Here is a 15,829-nt window from a genome sequence, read left to right on the forward strand (position 1 = left end):
GCCGGGGGGACACCCTGCCCGGCGGCGGGGCGGCGGCGCAGCCCGGGGCAGGGGGCCGGCACCTGCCGGCGCCGGGTCGGGGCCCTCCTGCTGCCTCCCGGGGGCGCGGCGGGCCGGCCCCTGTGCCGCCCGGCACGGCCCGGCGCCTGCCACAGCCGAGAGCCGCCACCTGCGGCCCGCCCCTCGCCTCCCGGCCGCGCCCGGCCCCGCGGGGCGCCGGGGCGGAGTAGGGCCCATCCCACCCCGCCGAGCCGGCGGCGCAGCTGTGCCCGAGCCACGTTCCGTCCCGTCCCGGCAGCGGGCAGAGCACCCGCGCCCCGGCCCTGGCCGATGGATCGCGAGGCGGCGGGGGACGAGCTGTCCCGCTTGCGCGCCCTCTTCTTGGCCTGCGACGCCAGCGGCTCGGGCCGCATCGAGCGGGAGGACTTCGCGGCGCTCTGCGCCGAGCTGCGGGTGCGGCCGGCCGAGGCCGAGGCCATCTTCCAGCGCCTCGACAGCGACCGCGACGGGGCCATCACCTTCCCGGAGTTCGCCCGTGGCTTCCGCGGCGCCACCCGGCGGCGGCCCGGCGGCGGCGGCGAGTCGGGGGGCGAGGAGGAGGAGGCGGCGGCGGCATGGGCTGCCGCGGGGCTGGAGCAGCCGTGGAGGGACTTCGAGGTGCGGCTCGGGGACGAGGCGAGGTACATCCCCAGGTGAGGCTCGGGCCCGCCGGCGCCGCCGCTTGCACCCGCGCCGACCCCGGCGCGGCGGCGGTGGGAGCGGGGCCGCGGCCGCAGGGGACCGGGGCTGAGCCTGCCGGCGCCCAGCCGCCCCCGCTGCCCCGCGGAGGCGGAGCGGCGTCCTGGCTGCAGCTTGCTGCCGGCGCTCACGCAATGTCGGAGTTCAGCCGGACCCCTCGCTCGCTGAACTTAACTTGCGGGTGGATGGGGCCGTCCCCACAGCTCCTTCCCGGTTTTGGGGGTTTCCAGCTCTTCTTCCAGGGTGCAGCCGCTTGCTCGCTTCCTCAGCGCGGCCGTGCCGGGGACCCACCCACGTGGGAAAAGTCCGGCCGGTGGGACCCACGGGACGCCAAGTGTGGCCAGTTCCGTGAATGACACTTTTGCTGCCCGCCTGCAGCTCTCCTGCACCGTTGTCCTCCTTTTCCTGGCGGAGGCAGACCAAGCCACCCCTCTGCCCGCAGGTTAGCCGTGTGCCGAGGCTCGGCTCCCGGCGGAGGAGCTGGCCGAGCCCGTGGGGGTCTTTGCCCTCCCAGTCAGCTGGGTGAAGAGAACTGATGGCAGCTTGGTTTGGGATGGAACCGGATTACCACGGGTCTGTCAGTACCGAGCTGGTTCCAGTTCACAGAGGCACATTTTGGTCGTTTGGAATAATCTATTCAAAGATTACTGGTAGCACTAAAGGTACTCTAAATCGATATGAAAATGTTGGCCATAAAAAGTACAGAGTGATTCTGCTTCGTGTAGAAGTTGTAACTTAAGATGGAAAACAAACAATCCGAGTTTAAGGGCTTGGGAGCTAACTGAGAGGCTGTTGATAAAACCTCATACGTGAGTATATCCAGTGAGACTGTGTAAAGTTGCAGCCGATCCTGGCTATGAGGTATACAGAAGCTAATAAAGAGCACACTAGTTTTGGTGTGATTTTTCTAACAATTGAGTTGAACGTGCAATATGTTGTTTTACGAGAGCATGTATTAAATCTTTGGCAAATTGTTATCACACCAGTCTCCATATAGTGCACCTTCAATTCTTATTTACCCCAATAATCTGGTTCTAGCCACTTTGAAAAAATGAGTTCAGATTGTGAGATGAAAAGTTTCTTCAGAGAAATTTTCAGTTACTCAACCTGCTACTCATGCACAACTGGATTAAACTGTTCTTTTCTCTTTGGGCTGGAAGGATAAGAAACATTAGTTAGTCTTACTGGATTGCTCCATTTCAGGCATATCAAAAACTTCATGCAGGTCTCTCTTACCTAGTTCATGATGCCTTCCTTGCTACATACTTGCTTTCTAGAGGAAGAGAACAACAAAAGTGCTGTTTGAAAACTTGCAGAAGCAATTAGTAACTTAACCTAAATCTAACAGAAACTCAACAGGAGATGGAAAAAACCTGACTCATAAAGAGTAGTGGCTTGTGAAAGCATCCTTTTGGTAATAAGCCTATCTCAGTATCTTGGTTACTATGTTGTAGCAGCAGTTTGATATAGTCCAGTTGTTTGTCTAAGAGGGTGGTAGGAAGAAATGGAAATAGCTTTCATTGGCTTGACAGTGCAGACGTGTCCTTTAGTTTTGTTAAATTCATTATGACACAATGTCATTTGATTAATTTCTTATGTATAAAAATTGCAAACAGACCTAGATTTTGATAGCTAAATACATGTGTATCAGGTGGGCAGTAACTTGATGTAAATGCTTCCTATTCATGTTCAGCTTTATAAATAGCTTTGAACATCCTTGTAGTTGGCTGTATTTATTAGGTGTGTGCCAACGTCAGCTGAAGAACAGTGTGCCCTTTGTTTTCTTGTTCTTTTTCCTGTCCTGAAGTGCTAGTAGCAGATCTGTGTTAAAGCTCAACTTTTTTCCATTTGTGGCCCGCATGTCTTTTTGTTGAAATGTATGTGTAAGTTTTCTTTCATGTGAGTTGTCCCACTGAAATTATTAGGACCACTTGTGTAAGTAATGAATTTATTGTAATTGTTTGAGGAGTCTGGGCATAGGAGAGTTTTTAAGCAACAGAATGTAGCAAAGCCATGTAAAGTACAAGCTGGTACTTCAAAAAAGTTATGTGTCTTTTTATTTAAGTTGTTTTAATTTTTTTTAGTTGCTTATCAGTTAAGGTTTTTTTTTTTTTTTTCCCCAGGAAAGGCAGTACTTTTGAAAAACAGATTTAGTGTGGAACATACCTGCATCTTCAATACTCTAAAACAGTTGGTTTATTACTTTTTATATGTTTGCTGTAACATTGGCATCGAAAACCATGAGAAAAGTGATTACAAAGAAGAAACTCCTCAAACGTAGATAAATGGAGTTTGTTGTCCATATTTTTAATCTCGATCCTGTGTGCTTTTTATCTCAATCATTGTGGGGTCCAGTCCCTCAAAATGCTATACCTTCTGACCCCCGTCTAGCAAAACACTGGCACGTGTGCTTTGATGCTATTGTGATTTATATAGCGAGAAACAAGGCATTATCAGGTGGAAGTAGCGAGCTAAAACCAGGGCTGAAGTCAGGAGAAAACGACTCAGTAAACGCCTATGGTCTCTATCATTCCTGGGCATGATGGAGCACCCATGGAAGTCAAGGGGAAATTTTTCACTGATACCAATACACACGGTTCAGCCTCTGTGTTTCTGTGACTGAGTCTCAATAACGGGGTGTGAACACAGTAACAGATCAATGTCCTGACCCAGTCCTCAATGTAGTAGCAGACATGAGATGCCACATTGTTTACTGCCAGGTACTGCCTTGTTCCAGATACTAAAATAAGCATATGCTACAGTAAGCATATTTTGAATTTAATTAGTTTTAAAAAACATAGTGTTACTATGGGATGGATCCTGCCTCTCTGTAGTTTGGTGTATCAGCTGTACAGTTCTGTTAGCTTACACTTTAAATCATCCGAGTCTGTACTGGAGCTGTGGCTGTATTTGTTACAGGTAAACAGGAAGAGTAACATCAGAGAGTTTTTTTTCAGCCTTGCTCCTTCCCTCTCCATTTGAACAGATTTTTGGGACTGAATTCAGTTAGATCTCATGGTAAGGTGGTCACTGTGTCTTAGTCTTTACTTTGCTCAGTGGGCAATTGTGCCTGTAACACAAAACAAATGGGGACTCTTTCCAGGTTGATGACCTAATGTGTGAAGTCAGATTTTAGTGGAATTGTGTAGAAGGTTTGTTTTCTTTTGGGGGGCATGCATTTCATTTGAAAGGCAGATAACTTTCTGTGTTGTTATATTCAATCAGGTATAATGAGTAATTAAACACAAAAAGTTGAATACCTTTGGTTTATATCTATTGAATTGGCAACTGGAGTATACCAGTGTAAGCCATGGGAGATCTGCTTTACTGAGAACTCAGGCATGCTAGTTAGTTTGTTCTGCTAAGAAGTATTTGCAATGGTACAGGAGTAAACAAAAAAAGTTAAGAAACTCTAGGCATTGAGAGCTCCTGTACTGCCTGCATTGGAAGGGTTTAGCCCTTGGCTGTGTTACTGGGTGTTGCATTCTTTTTTAGTATGTGGCCAAACTCAGATCTCTTGGGATTTCAGTGGTAAGATTGGAAGGTTCCCGCCACATGCATGTGGGAAAGCCTCCTAATGGCAATGCTTTTCTGTTCCTTAGCTTGAACAGGCAATGATCCAACATCCACTGACAAGAGAAAACCTGTATTTATGAATGCTACAACAGTTATCTGTGTCTGTAAATTACAAGCAAAAAACTTCGCAGAAAACAGATTTTGAAATTTTAATGTCAAAGTCCTTCAAGCAGAAAAAACAAAGACTTGGGACTGTGTGTGCTGTATCCATTCTTGTGTAGTGTGGGATCACTCTGGGGTAAACTGAGTCTCTTTGAACCCTGCCAGGCAATTTTTTGTGTGATGTTTGGCAGATTGGATAATCTGATTGGAAAATGAAGTAAATTAGATTGAGAACAAATGGGAGGATGAAACTGGAGGAGAAAGTTTGTATCCCTATTTTGAGTTAAATTCTTCTGCTTCTGAGGGTCCTCCATACTTCATTGCTTTGCTTTTTAGTTTTGGAGTCTGACTTACTTGTGTGCCTTGTACTTGGGGCCAAGCTGACTGTTCATTGGACTCCTATTTCGGTGCTGCCAGACTATGAGATTTTATGCATCATGCAATTTCAAGGTCTTATAATGTGATTATGGTGACAGTTCAGGCTCAGTCATGTCATCTGGAGCTGTATAGAAAATGTGGCTCTGGGGGACATGATAGAATGAGAAGAGTGCTGTTTTTAACATGAGCTACTTAAAGTGTGAAGACAGGTGATGCTCCTGGGGTATACCGCTGTGCTACAGCAAAGGAGAAGGGTTTTGCTGCATAAAAAAAATGTCCAAACCTGTTGTATTCTTGCTGTCATAAGCTAGGATGGATTTTTACCAAAGTCAATACAGAGCACAGCATCACGCTGTGTTAGCGGTTTGCTTACTTCCAAGAGATGACAAACCATGATACCAGCACTGGAGAGATTTCCTTGGAAGCTGAAGCATGTTCCCTGGAGAGGGGATGAAGGCAAATGCTGAGGAAAAACAAATGCCAGGTCCCCCTTTGTCACAGTGTTGGAGAGGGGATCTCTGCTGTGAGAATTATGTCTTTTGATACATCACATGACAGGGGTTAGACAAATGTGCTCTGCTGGAGGTTATGATGGATGCCTTTCTGTGAGCTAGGAGACTTTCTGAGCTACCTTAGATTTTACTGCTCTTTCGGGTTTTTTTGCTTTAATGAGAACATCTGTGCTAGATAACTTAAGCACTGTAGCATTTATTTTCCTGGTATTTTCATGTCACATGATCATTTGTCATAAGGTATCATTTGGAGCATTCTCCTTTTCCACAGACTTCCTTTTTTCCTCCCTGTCCCACAGTCTTTTCCACCTCTGCTCCACTGGCTCCAAATCACACCTCTCTCTTTAGGAAGGGAACTGTACTTATTCGTTGGAAACATTAAAAATCCTTTCCCGGGGAATCAGCCCTTGCCTAGGCTCTCTCATCTGGGCATTGCAGATCTGTTCTTCTTTCAATGCAGCCTGTTTCTGAAGGGACAGATACAGAAAAAGAAAAGGTAGTATTAAAGAAACCCATTGTGCTTCAGGTTGAGGCACACCTTGAATTTTACACCGTATTAAGATTTAGTGTAATCTATTTTTCCTCAATGCATTTAATCTAGGAGAAAGTGTTAGACACTCAGCTGTGACCAAAGTACGTCCTTTCCACTTTGAAACAGATTTGGTCGATCTTCTCCGATGGCTGGTATGATAGAATATCCAATGTGCCTGCTTTTCAATAAAAGTTTTTTCTCTGTCTCTTGGTGGCATACATAGGCTATTGGTCTTACACTCTGTCCATGTAAGGACAGTGATCAGATGCATAATGCTTCTCTTGCTTTGACCACCCAGCTCAGACCTTCCCATCTTGGACCACCTTATACTTTGTCCCTTCATGCCTGTACCAGAACAGAGCAGCAAGAAGTCTTGAGAGTAAAGCTCACCTACACTGGGAAGATACTATTAGAACAGTGTTGTAAAACTCAGGAACTGGGAGTATATTATCAGCATGAAAACAAATTTTAAGCATAGTGATGGTTATCTTTGCTTTTACCTGCACCTACAAAATACGTATGGTATTTTTCCAGAGCTTGAAAGACTTCTGGGTCAAGAAAACAAAGAGAAAGTGTTTGGGGACCTTAAGTCTGTAGGTAAGAACATGGATAAGAAAGAAGTGAAGACAAAGGTCACTAATTGGTAAGGGATAGTGTTGAGAAAGATATGGATGTATGCAGAAGGACCTACAAAACCTTTCTGGCTGGTGAATGCTTTGGTCTGGTTTTCTTGCCTTTCAAGACAACCCTTGTCTAGCTAAGCCTGACATCCCATGTGCAGCTCCCGCCTAAGTGAGCTTTTACTTTGTTTTGCTGCTTTGTGCTCCCCAGAGTGCTCTGCACAGGAGGCCCTGAAATAGTGCTGGTCAACTGGTTAGTCTCCACCTTCCTAAAGCAGACCCAAGTAAACATACACAAAATAGCAATGGAAGAAACACTGAATCTTCACCATGTGAATGAGGACAAGCGGTATTATAACATCACTGACACCTTTGATTTCTTCCAGTTTTCCACTGGCTTATTGCACTTTGTACATCTTTGGTGGAAAACTCTACTGAAAATACTACCCTTGGGGTCAGACTAAGGGGCCCATGTAACATAGCATTCTCTCTCTGGCAGGTACGTAGGGAACATGTAAGATACTGAGCAACTGTAGAGTTATTCTTTGATAAATTCTATCAACTCCCTCTGAGCTGCATTCAGAGTGTGGATCATTAGGCAAATGGTCACTGTACATTCAGCAAACAAAAATAGTGCTGTGAATTGTTATGAAGCAGCATAGTTCTGTGGGTTAAATGAAATATGCCACTTGATATAATCTAAGTGTCTGTTATCTCTAATCCCAATGTTGGTTTTTTTCTTTTCTTTTTTAACACCCCCCCCCACCCCCCCTCCCCCCTCTTCTTGTATTCGACCATGGTACTTTAAATCTATCATACTACAAATTGTGTTATCATCAGGGCAGTTTTGTTTTTGTTCTGTAATTCTCTCAGGAACTCTCCAAAACTATGTGTATACAGTAACTTTGCTTAAGTTAACTTGTGAAGTGCAAATATTGACTAATTACACTTACTAATTGTACAGACAGCTTACATTATAAAACCTTGGAGATGAGGTAGGGTATAGCCAGAACAGTACTTGGCCAGGATACTATATTTGTTTGGATTCTAGTGTTTTGTCTGTACTTTGTAGAAGCAGCAGAAAGGCATGTATGGTAGATAGGGTAACCATAGTGCCAGATGGTCCCAAGGGACAGTTTCTTTCATATCCTATATAAAAAAATGCTCTTTCTATGCATTAGTTTTTGTCAATGCCTACAGTTGTGTTAGTGTGGAGCTTAAAGGGGTGCAGCTAAATCCATTTAAAAGCGATTTTAAGGAAGACCAGTTTTAAAAGGCAAACCTGAGCATTTCTGATTAATTTTGCTGAAACTGAAGCAGGAGCATTCTAGTTACCTTTTTGTCCAGAAAAAGGACAGACTATTCAGAGTTCAGGAGTAAGCTTGGTGAAATCCATTTGTGAAACCTTTCTTGATAAGTAATTTTGAGTAACTAATGAATTTGCAGAAAGAAATAGAATGGGAGACAAACAAACGAATTGGGCAATATTCACTGAAACTAATCTATCCTGCTGCAGTAGTGTCACTGATACTTACCAAAGCATGTGAAAACCGAGGAGTGATTAAAAATATGGAAAGAGACAATTCAGAACAATTCCCCTCATAATCATGAAATAGTTATGGCATGTTCATATAGAGTGTATATAGTTACATCCTTCTAAAATACTGTGTATCTATAAAATATTATCACTGTGCTTGCTGCTAATTCATCACGGATACTTGGAGTGATTAAATCAATGGCAGTCTTCCCAATTAATGAAAGTATATTGCAAAGGCATAAGTGATTAAGCCGAGTCCCATCAATTTTGTTGCATGCCTTTTATTTCTCCTCTGTTTTTTTTGTTGCTGCAGTAGTTGTTGAGTCATGTTTTTAATTAAGATTTCCCGTAAAGTTGCCATAGGAGCACTCAGGTGTCACTGAGAATTTCAGTGGCTGATTATAATCTAAAAAAACCTTCCAGGCCCTTTCCAGAATCCTGCACAACTGTGGTTGTGTGGGTATAGTTTTGCTTCTTAAGCCTAAGTACTGACTAATAAAACTGGGTCACTGAGATATTTTGAATCCATCTGGATGGTAGCTGGTCACTGGACTAAGGAGGAATAATAAGTATGAACAGGCTTTTTTGTATCACAGAGGGAGAATACACTCACAATAATTACATTGTGCTTCTGACTACTGCATCTTAAAGCAGACTTGGCTGTATGGCAGAGGTTCAGCAGAGATACTGATTTCTATTTTCAGTTCTGTTATGTATATTTGCATACGCTTAGAAAAGAAGCTGCAAGAGGGAGTGGCTGTAGCATTATTGTAAAGAGAATGAAAGTTGCAGAAATACATTACGATATTTCATTGCAAATGTCTTCTGCTCCTGGCAAAAAATACCGTAAGGAAAGGCCAGACTAATTGATTTTCTAATCCTATCAGCATAAGATACTGTATCTTCAGTTTTGCTACTTCTTTAATAATCCGTATGGTAGGAAGCCTCTGGTGTTAACATTACAAATGTGCTATTTTTGAACACAGGATTTGTAGTATAGTTTGAAGTTTGTAGTGTCATGGATATAGCTTGATTTGATTTAAAGGCGGCATCTGATTAATCCTGCACAAGATAGGGTGAGAAAGAGTGAGTACCAATATAACCCTATAACAGGGGTCCTCAAACTACAGCCCGCGGGCCAGATACGGCCCCCCAGGGTCCTCAATCCGGCCCCTGGTATTTACAGATCCCCCCCCCCCCCCCCCCCCCCCCCGGGGGTTGAGGGGGGAAACCAAGCAGCCGCAGATGGCTGCCTGCCACTGCATCCGCACGCGGGCCCTCTGGTTAAAAAGTTTGAGGACCCCTGCCCTATAATTTTATGAAAAAGTTATGTAGGTCCTTAAAGATCCAGTGTGACTTATGTTTTGGAAGAGAATCAGGAGAACATTTGCTCATATAACGAATATTTTATGTTAGTATCAAGTAACAAGTAATTTTCCTACTGTTTGCTTGCTTTCTAGGGAACAAGGTTATTACTAAGCATCTTGTTGGTGAAATTTAAAGGAAAAATAAAGAAAGTTTCAGAACACAGATTTCATGTTTGTATTTCATAGTTCTAAAAATCATATATGTTGAGCTAGTTTGTGCTGAATTTATCTGCCTTGGAAGATTGGTAAACTGTCCATCTCACTGTGTCTAGTGCCATTTCTATTTTACATGTGACTTATTTAAAGGACATTGTGTGCATTCACACTGTTTGAAGAGGTGACATTCTTCAGCAGCTAATTCTGGGTATGCACAGTATTTACGTCTATCTAAAATTTGAAATAATCTGGAATAGTTTATTGGCTGTTTTGGTGAGCAGTTTGCAGCTCTGAAGGACAACTGCTGAAGTGCTAGGAATTTATGAAATGCAGCATAGGTTACCAGCTATCGAAAATAAATAGAATTTCAAATGAAGAGACTACATTTTGTAATGTCTGAAGTACAGCCAGGCTCTAGCTTCAAGCCTACCCAACATTAATGGAAGTGTGGTAGGGATTCTGCAAATGGTAACACCTTGAGATACTGAATTTGTTGTTTGTCTGTCTGTGTGTCCTTGGAAGTCAGTGTTTAAGTTCTACAAATCTGCTGTATCCATCTGTTGAATCCAAACCTCAGACTTTGCGATACATGGTACTATCAAAACTGTTCCAAAAACCTGTTGTGCAGTAAACCCTTTCATGCAGAAATCTCACATTTGTGTGTTGTAATAGTACAGAGTGAAAGGAAGGCAGTTTTTAAGTGTACAATCTTATTTTTACTTTTTGTTTTTTCCTAGTTTTAAATTTCTGATGGTGCTGATAATGTCAGTGTTGTTCTAGTGCAAAATTACTGCTAAGGAAAATGTCCTTAACAGTTTTTAAAATGTGAATTATTAGTTGAGTAAACATACATTTGGGGAGTTCTTGAATGATATACTATTTATACACAGTTTGTAGCATCTGATGACCAGGTAAGGCTGTGCATTATTGTGACTATTCACAAACCTTGACATTACTCTTGACTTAAAACATGTTTTGAAAAAGAAATTGTGTGCATACACTGGAAAATATTCAGAGCACTACATTAACTTTAACTTAACTTCTGGAAACACTGAATATAGCTAAACCATTAGTCTTGTAAAGGAAGCCCTTTGCAAGACAGAAACACGTAGGTATCCAGAAATGCCCCTGGCATCGATAAATCTATATTTCTTTGTGCTGCTGTTACGTTTCTGTATATTGAAATGGATTTCAGCATTTCAGCTGGAAACAGACCTTACAGTGTCTTGAAATAGTTCAGTTGATTAAAATGGGAATCTGAGCTATAGTAACAATTATGATACTATTGTAAATAAAACAAGTTATACCTTCAGTCGGGAAATCACATAGAAGGAGCAGAGTGCTGAAGTATTGATAATCACAGTTGTGGAATTGCTTCAAGTGGGAAAAAATGCACAGAGTATATACTGATTGTTGATACCGTGCCCATGGTGAAGATAATAAGTAGCACTGCCTCCACAGAAGATAGGAAAACATCAGCTAACAAACAAGGAGGGTCATTAAATCAGAGTTTAAGCTTTCCTTTAACAACAAAAAGAGGTCATGTATTCGTGATATGTTAGATATGGTTTAGACTAGAACTTGCAAAACATTTTTTTTGTTTGTATTTCTGCCATTGATACGCTGTATTTCCCTCTTACTGGCCTGTTCCTCCACCTTTCTAGACCTTCTCTTCCCTTTTCCTTTTTTTTTCTGTTTAATTTTTAAGTTCTTGAATACCTCGTGTTCTGGTATATAGTCTATGTGGCAATCAGCTTCGGTTTTCCTTGGGACTGCTAAATTCTGTTGTGGAATTTTCTCTGGTATATTGTTATGGTAATCCAGGTATTGGAACCTAGCTGTCACATAATGCAAAGGGTTGCATGGCATTACTAGTGGTATGACCAGAAATCAGTGCTTTTTATGTAGTAACCTGTGTAATAATGCTTTTATGCATATGCTGTTCTTTGTTTTAGTGTCTTGTCAAGATTCTTTGCTTTGACAATTAAAACTGTATACAGCCTATGTAAATTTCCAGATCAAATGGAAACTGGAATATACTGTGCCTCTATTGGGGCGGCTTTTAAGAAGCAGTATACATTTCAGGATTTCAGGAGGGTTTTTAATAACTAAAGGATCTACAGAAACTTTTTTCTTTCTGCTGTACAAGATACAGCTGTTATCTTTCATGTGAGAATCATATACAGGATTTACTTCTTATAACAATGAACTTTTTGGGGTATAAAGCAGGGCTGGCATTATGAAGAGTACAGTTGTCTGGACCAGAATAATTTGTCTTAAACCGAAGAGCTGTACTCTCATTTCCCCTACAGCTGTGCCCCTGCCATGCACTGATACAAGAGAGGTAAATACTACTAGAAGTCCAACAGCTGAGGGAACATTAAACCTTTTTTTCATGAAGGAGGTATGATCACCTCCCTCTGCCCCCTTTAAACAACCTTTATAACATAGGATTTTGATATTCATATCCATTTTCATTTCTTATGAAGTTCTAAACTTTTTCACAGGTTACGATTAACATTAGAGCCACCAACAAACTTGATATGCATTATAAGTTGGTCCAGCGGCATGCTTTTCAATACACCATGAACAGAAGTACAAAAATTTACTTGAGTTAAAAAGTTTCTTCAGCAGCAGCTAAAGTAGAGAAGCAGGAGGGGTAAACATAATTTAGAATTGTTCCAAGTGAGTGCATTAAAATGGTATCTCTCTTTTCAGACAAGAGCAGGTCAGTGTTCTGTATCAGAACATACACATAGTGGAACCAAGATTGATCCAGCCATATGAACATGTCATTAAGAACTTCATTCGAGAGATCAAACTTCAAAGCACAGAGATGGAAACTTTGGCCAGTGCGGTAAAAAGGTATAGTGAGTCATGTTTCTGTTTCAATTATGCAGTTACTTTTTCTCTGTCACACTTTGTTGGGTTAAACTACTGGGAGTTAATGCCAAAATATGTCATGTGGAGTATTTCCATAAACTGAGTTCAGCATGCACATGTCAGCATGCACACACATGTGCATAAGCACATACAGCAGCTTTTAAATGATTCCCTGATCATATTTTGGGTAAGTCCTGGACCAAGTTTTTGCAGGCTGTATTGTTATGTTTAGTGTCTTAAAACATTTTGACTCCTCTTCCTTTGCTGTAGCTTTGAGTTTTAGCATTATACTTTCATTTTAGAAACCATATGTTTCCTTCTTCAGCTTCAAGGGATGTATTTACCTATTGTAACTACTTGTCATTTGCAATCTCACATCATCACTGTGAAAACCAAACAGATAAGCTCAGGACAGAGATCTTGTATGTGTGGGTAATTCTAGTTGCTGTAGTTATTCTTTTGAAGTCTCTTCATGGGATAACCAGAGGGGCCTTTTATCTCTGTAACTTAATTTTAAAAATGGAGACATGATGTATTTCATACTAATCATTGGCTGTCAGCTACTATTTAAAATGTAATTTCCCTGTATCTTCAAATTAGTTTGATTTTGGTTCCCAACCATACCAGTTGGGATCTGGTCTGGGCGATGTTAAACTGTGTCCTTGTCTGTCTGTCTAATTTGTTTCAGCTGAGGTAGGCAGATGTGTTTTAGATGTTTCTGTCAAGTCAGAGGGCAGCTCCTGAGAGAATATTTACTTTTAAATTGTAGAGCTCAGGATACAGCAGCAGTTCAGCTCAGTGAGCTGGAGGAAGAGATGGAACAACGGATACAGGCTGCAGAGCATAAAGTTAAAAAGGAAGTGAGTATTTTATATTTACAGAATTTCATAATTACCAAACTCTCAGCAGTCTTAAGCAGGATTGATGGCCAGGTGTGTTTTTGATCCTGATGGGCTGAATCAAAGCTGATGAAGGCAGGGCCTGGATGAAAACAACCTATCCATGAGACTTAAAATGTATTAATGCTTTCTCGAAGAGAAATGGCTGCTCAGATTTAATAAACTAAAAAAAAAAAAGAAAAAAGAAAAAAAAGGTTTGTTGTTTTTTTTTTTGGAGAGAATATGCTGGCCTAGATGGATTTATTTCTGAGACCAGTATTGGAAATGGATGTGGAGAAGATGACCTTTCACCATAAACAAATGGAATCTCGTTCGTTTAGTAGATGAATTTCTGTAGAAATTAATGCTTAGATAATTTCTTCCTAATTTGTATATCTGCCTGGATTGGTGATCTTTCTTTCTCCCATGCTGATCCTGCAACTATAATTTAAAGAGTTATAGACATAAGAGAGTGTAATTGTGATGACAGTGTGTGACGGCCTGGACCTCCCAAAGTTGATGGTAAATTCTGTTTCAATGTGCTCAAATTTTAGACATTCAGCTGGGTTGTAGTCTCGACAGGAAGGTATAAGAATTTCTTCCCTTTACCCAATCAAAGGTTTATTAGAACCACATGTGGCTATGTAATTCTCAGCAGAAAGCAGTACAGTAAAATCACCCTGTGTTTGCTTCGTGTTGAACTGTTACTAAATAAATGCACATAAGAAAAACCTAACTTTATAGTGTGCATAAGAATAACAGTTTGTGAAAGTGTTCTAATGTGGACATGAGGAATGCACCAATTAAAACATATACTATGGGAATAATTATTGCTTTGTAGGACACCCAGTATACTAAATGTCTGTATATTTGGTGTGGGTTCTTTCACCAAAGCATCTGCAGCTTCAGAAGCAACAAAGTGCAGTCTGTGAACTTGCTGATTTTAAGTAGTTCACAGTAATTGATCTGTGAAGGTAAACAGTTAGATTTTGTTCAAACAGCATCTTTTTCTAGACAAGAGAAACACTCCTACAAAACCAAAACCTCAATTTTTTTTCCTAGAAACAAAACATAATGACATAAAAATGTTAAAGATATCACCCCAGCAAAAAAAGCGTATTATAATATCTTTCAGTAATGATAATGGAACTCTCAGTAGAGATAAACTTCTGATTTCCAAAGAGGTTAAGTGTTTATGTTTAGAAAACAAATACATTTGTTCTGGAAAACTTCTGTTCTGAAAAAAGCCCTGAAGACTCTTTTTCACTACTCTAAAAAGATGACTCAGGTGTGTGTATTTGCCCAGTGGGAGAACATCCACAGGTAGGGGCTAGCATTATGTAAAACACATCTGCTATGTATGAGCCTCACCTAGTCTGTGTTTCTCATTCTATAAATTCCTCAATTGTCACCGAGGGTGGATTGCCATTTCACTGTTCACACCTAGCTTTAGATATGAAAAGTGGGCTGTAACTTGTTTCTTACAGTGCTCTTTTCATGTTCAGTCCTAAATGTTCCCTGTAGCTCATAGCTCCACATACTCCACCTCCTAAAACGCCCTGAGAGTAAATGTAAGATATTTACTTTGTGGGATTGTACTAAGCCATTAACCTTACTGCCTGTACTCAAAGGTATTGTTTGTCAGAGTGATCTCACTCATACCACCTTGACACCTGTCTCTGCATGATAGTATCTGCAGGTTGAGCCTATCCTGTATTTTGTTTCTTCAAGGGAAACAAATAGTTACCAAAGAATACTTAGGAGTCCTAGATAGGTGCCAACAGTAAGACTATCCAGCTTAAACTGATTACTTTATCTTTTTAACACACGGATGTCAGCATCACCTACAGGAAAGCACTGAATTCTGATCAAAGTCCACCTCTGTCTTTTGTGTGAAAACTCAACCTGTCTTATTGGCACCATGTATTATTGATGCATTCTGGTTTCTTGTGTTGTGAAACTGCACTGAAGTCTCTGGGGAGTGACTGGAGTGAGTTAAACACATACTTGTGAATTAAACACACCGTTCTCATTGTGCTTGATGTAACTTCCTTTCAAAATCTCTCTGTTTTGATTAAAATAAAACTCAGAACAGGGTACTTGGTTTGATATTCAGACAAGTAAGGTATGAAGCTAAAGATGCTGTCATCAGTTTTACTGAACATGGGCCTGTAACATTCCAACACTTGAAACTGGGGAAAAAAAAAAAAAAAAAAAAGCAAACCAGAAGTAAGTAACTGATGGGGGCACAGTAATGCTGTTATTAGAACAGTGTACGCTGAGTCATAGAAGGCTAGTTTGAAAAAAAGGGTATAATACTCTGATTTTTGTGTGGGTATGTATGTATACACACCTAAATTTAGACACAAATAAAACTTGGACACTTCTTTTTCAGTTCTTTTTTAGGACATTGAGAGTGTTGAGCACAGGAGACTATGATATGAGTAACAAACACTGAACTGAGCCATATCTTTGCTTCCACCTCACCATTTTTTTTCTATGAATATTTTATAAATGGACTACTATTACAGAATCAGAATCTATGGATCT

The 15,829-nt window shown here is 41.4% G+C and overlaps 1 protein-coding gene across 1 annotated transcript in view; it reads left to right on the top strand.

Moving 5' to 3' along the window:
• Nucleotides 1-260: 260 nt before the first annotated feature.
• RASEF (RAS and EF-hand domain containing) overlaps nucleotides 261-15,829 on the top strand; it is a 35,725-nt gene continuing 20,156 nt past the window's right edge. The window contains exons 1-3 of the mRNA XM_037374427.1: nucleotides 261-692; nucleotides 12,237-12,383; nucleotides 13,171-13,261. Of these exons, the coding sequence (XP_037230324.1) occupies nucleotides 331-692; nucleotides 12,237-12,383; nucleotides 13,171-13,261 (600 nt within the window). The 5' untranslated portion in view covers nucleotides 261-330. The remainder of the gene's footprint in view (nucleotides 693-12,236; nucleotides 12,384-13,170; nucleotides 13,262-15,829) is intronic.

The sequence above is a fragment of the Falco rusticolus genome, chromosome Z (genome assembly GCF_015220075.1).
Source record: "Falco rusticolus isolate bFalRus1 chromosome Z, bFalRus1.pri, whole genome shotgun sequence".
Classification (NCBI taxonomy): domain Eukaryota; kingdom Metazoa; phylum Chordata; class Aves; order Falconiformes; family Falconidae; genus Falco; species Falco rusticolus.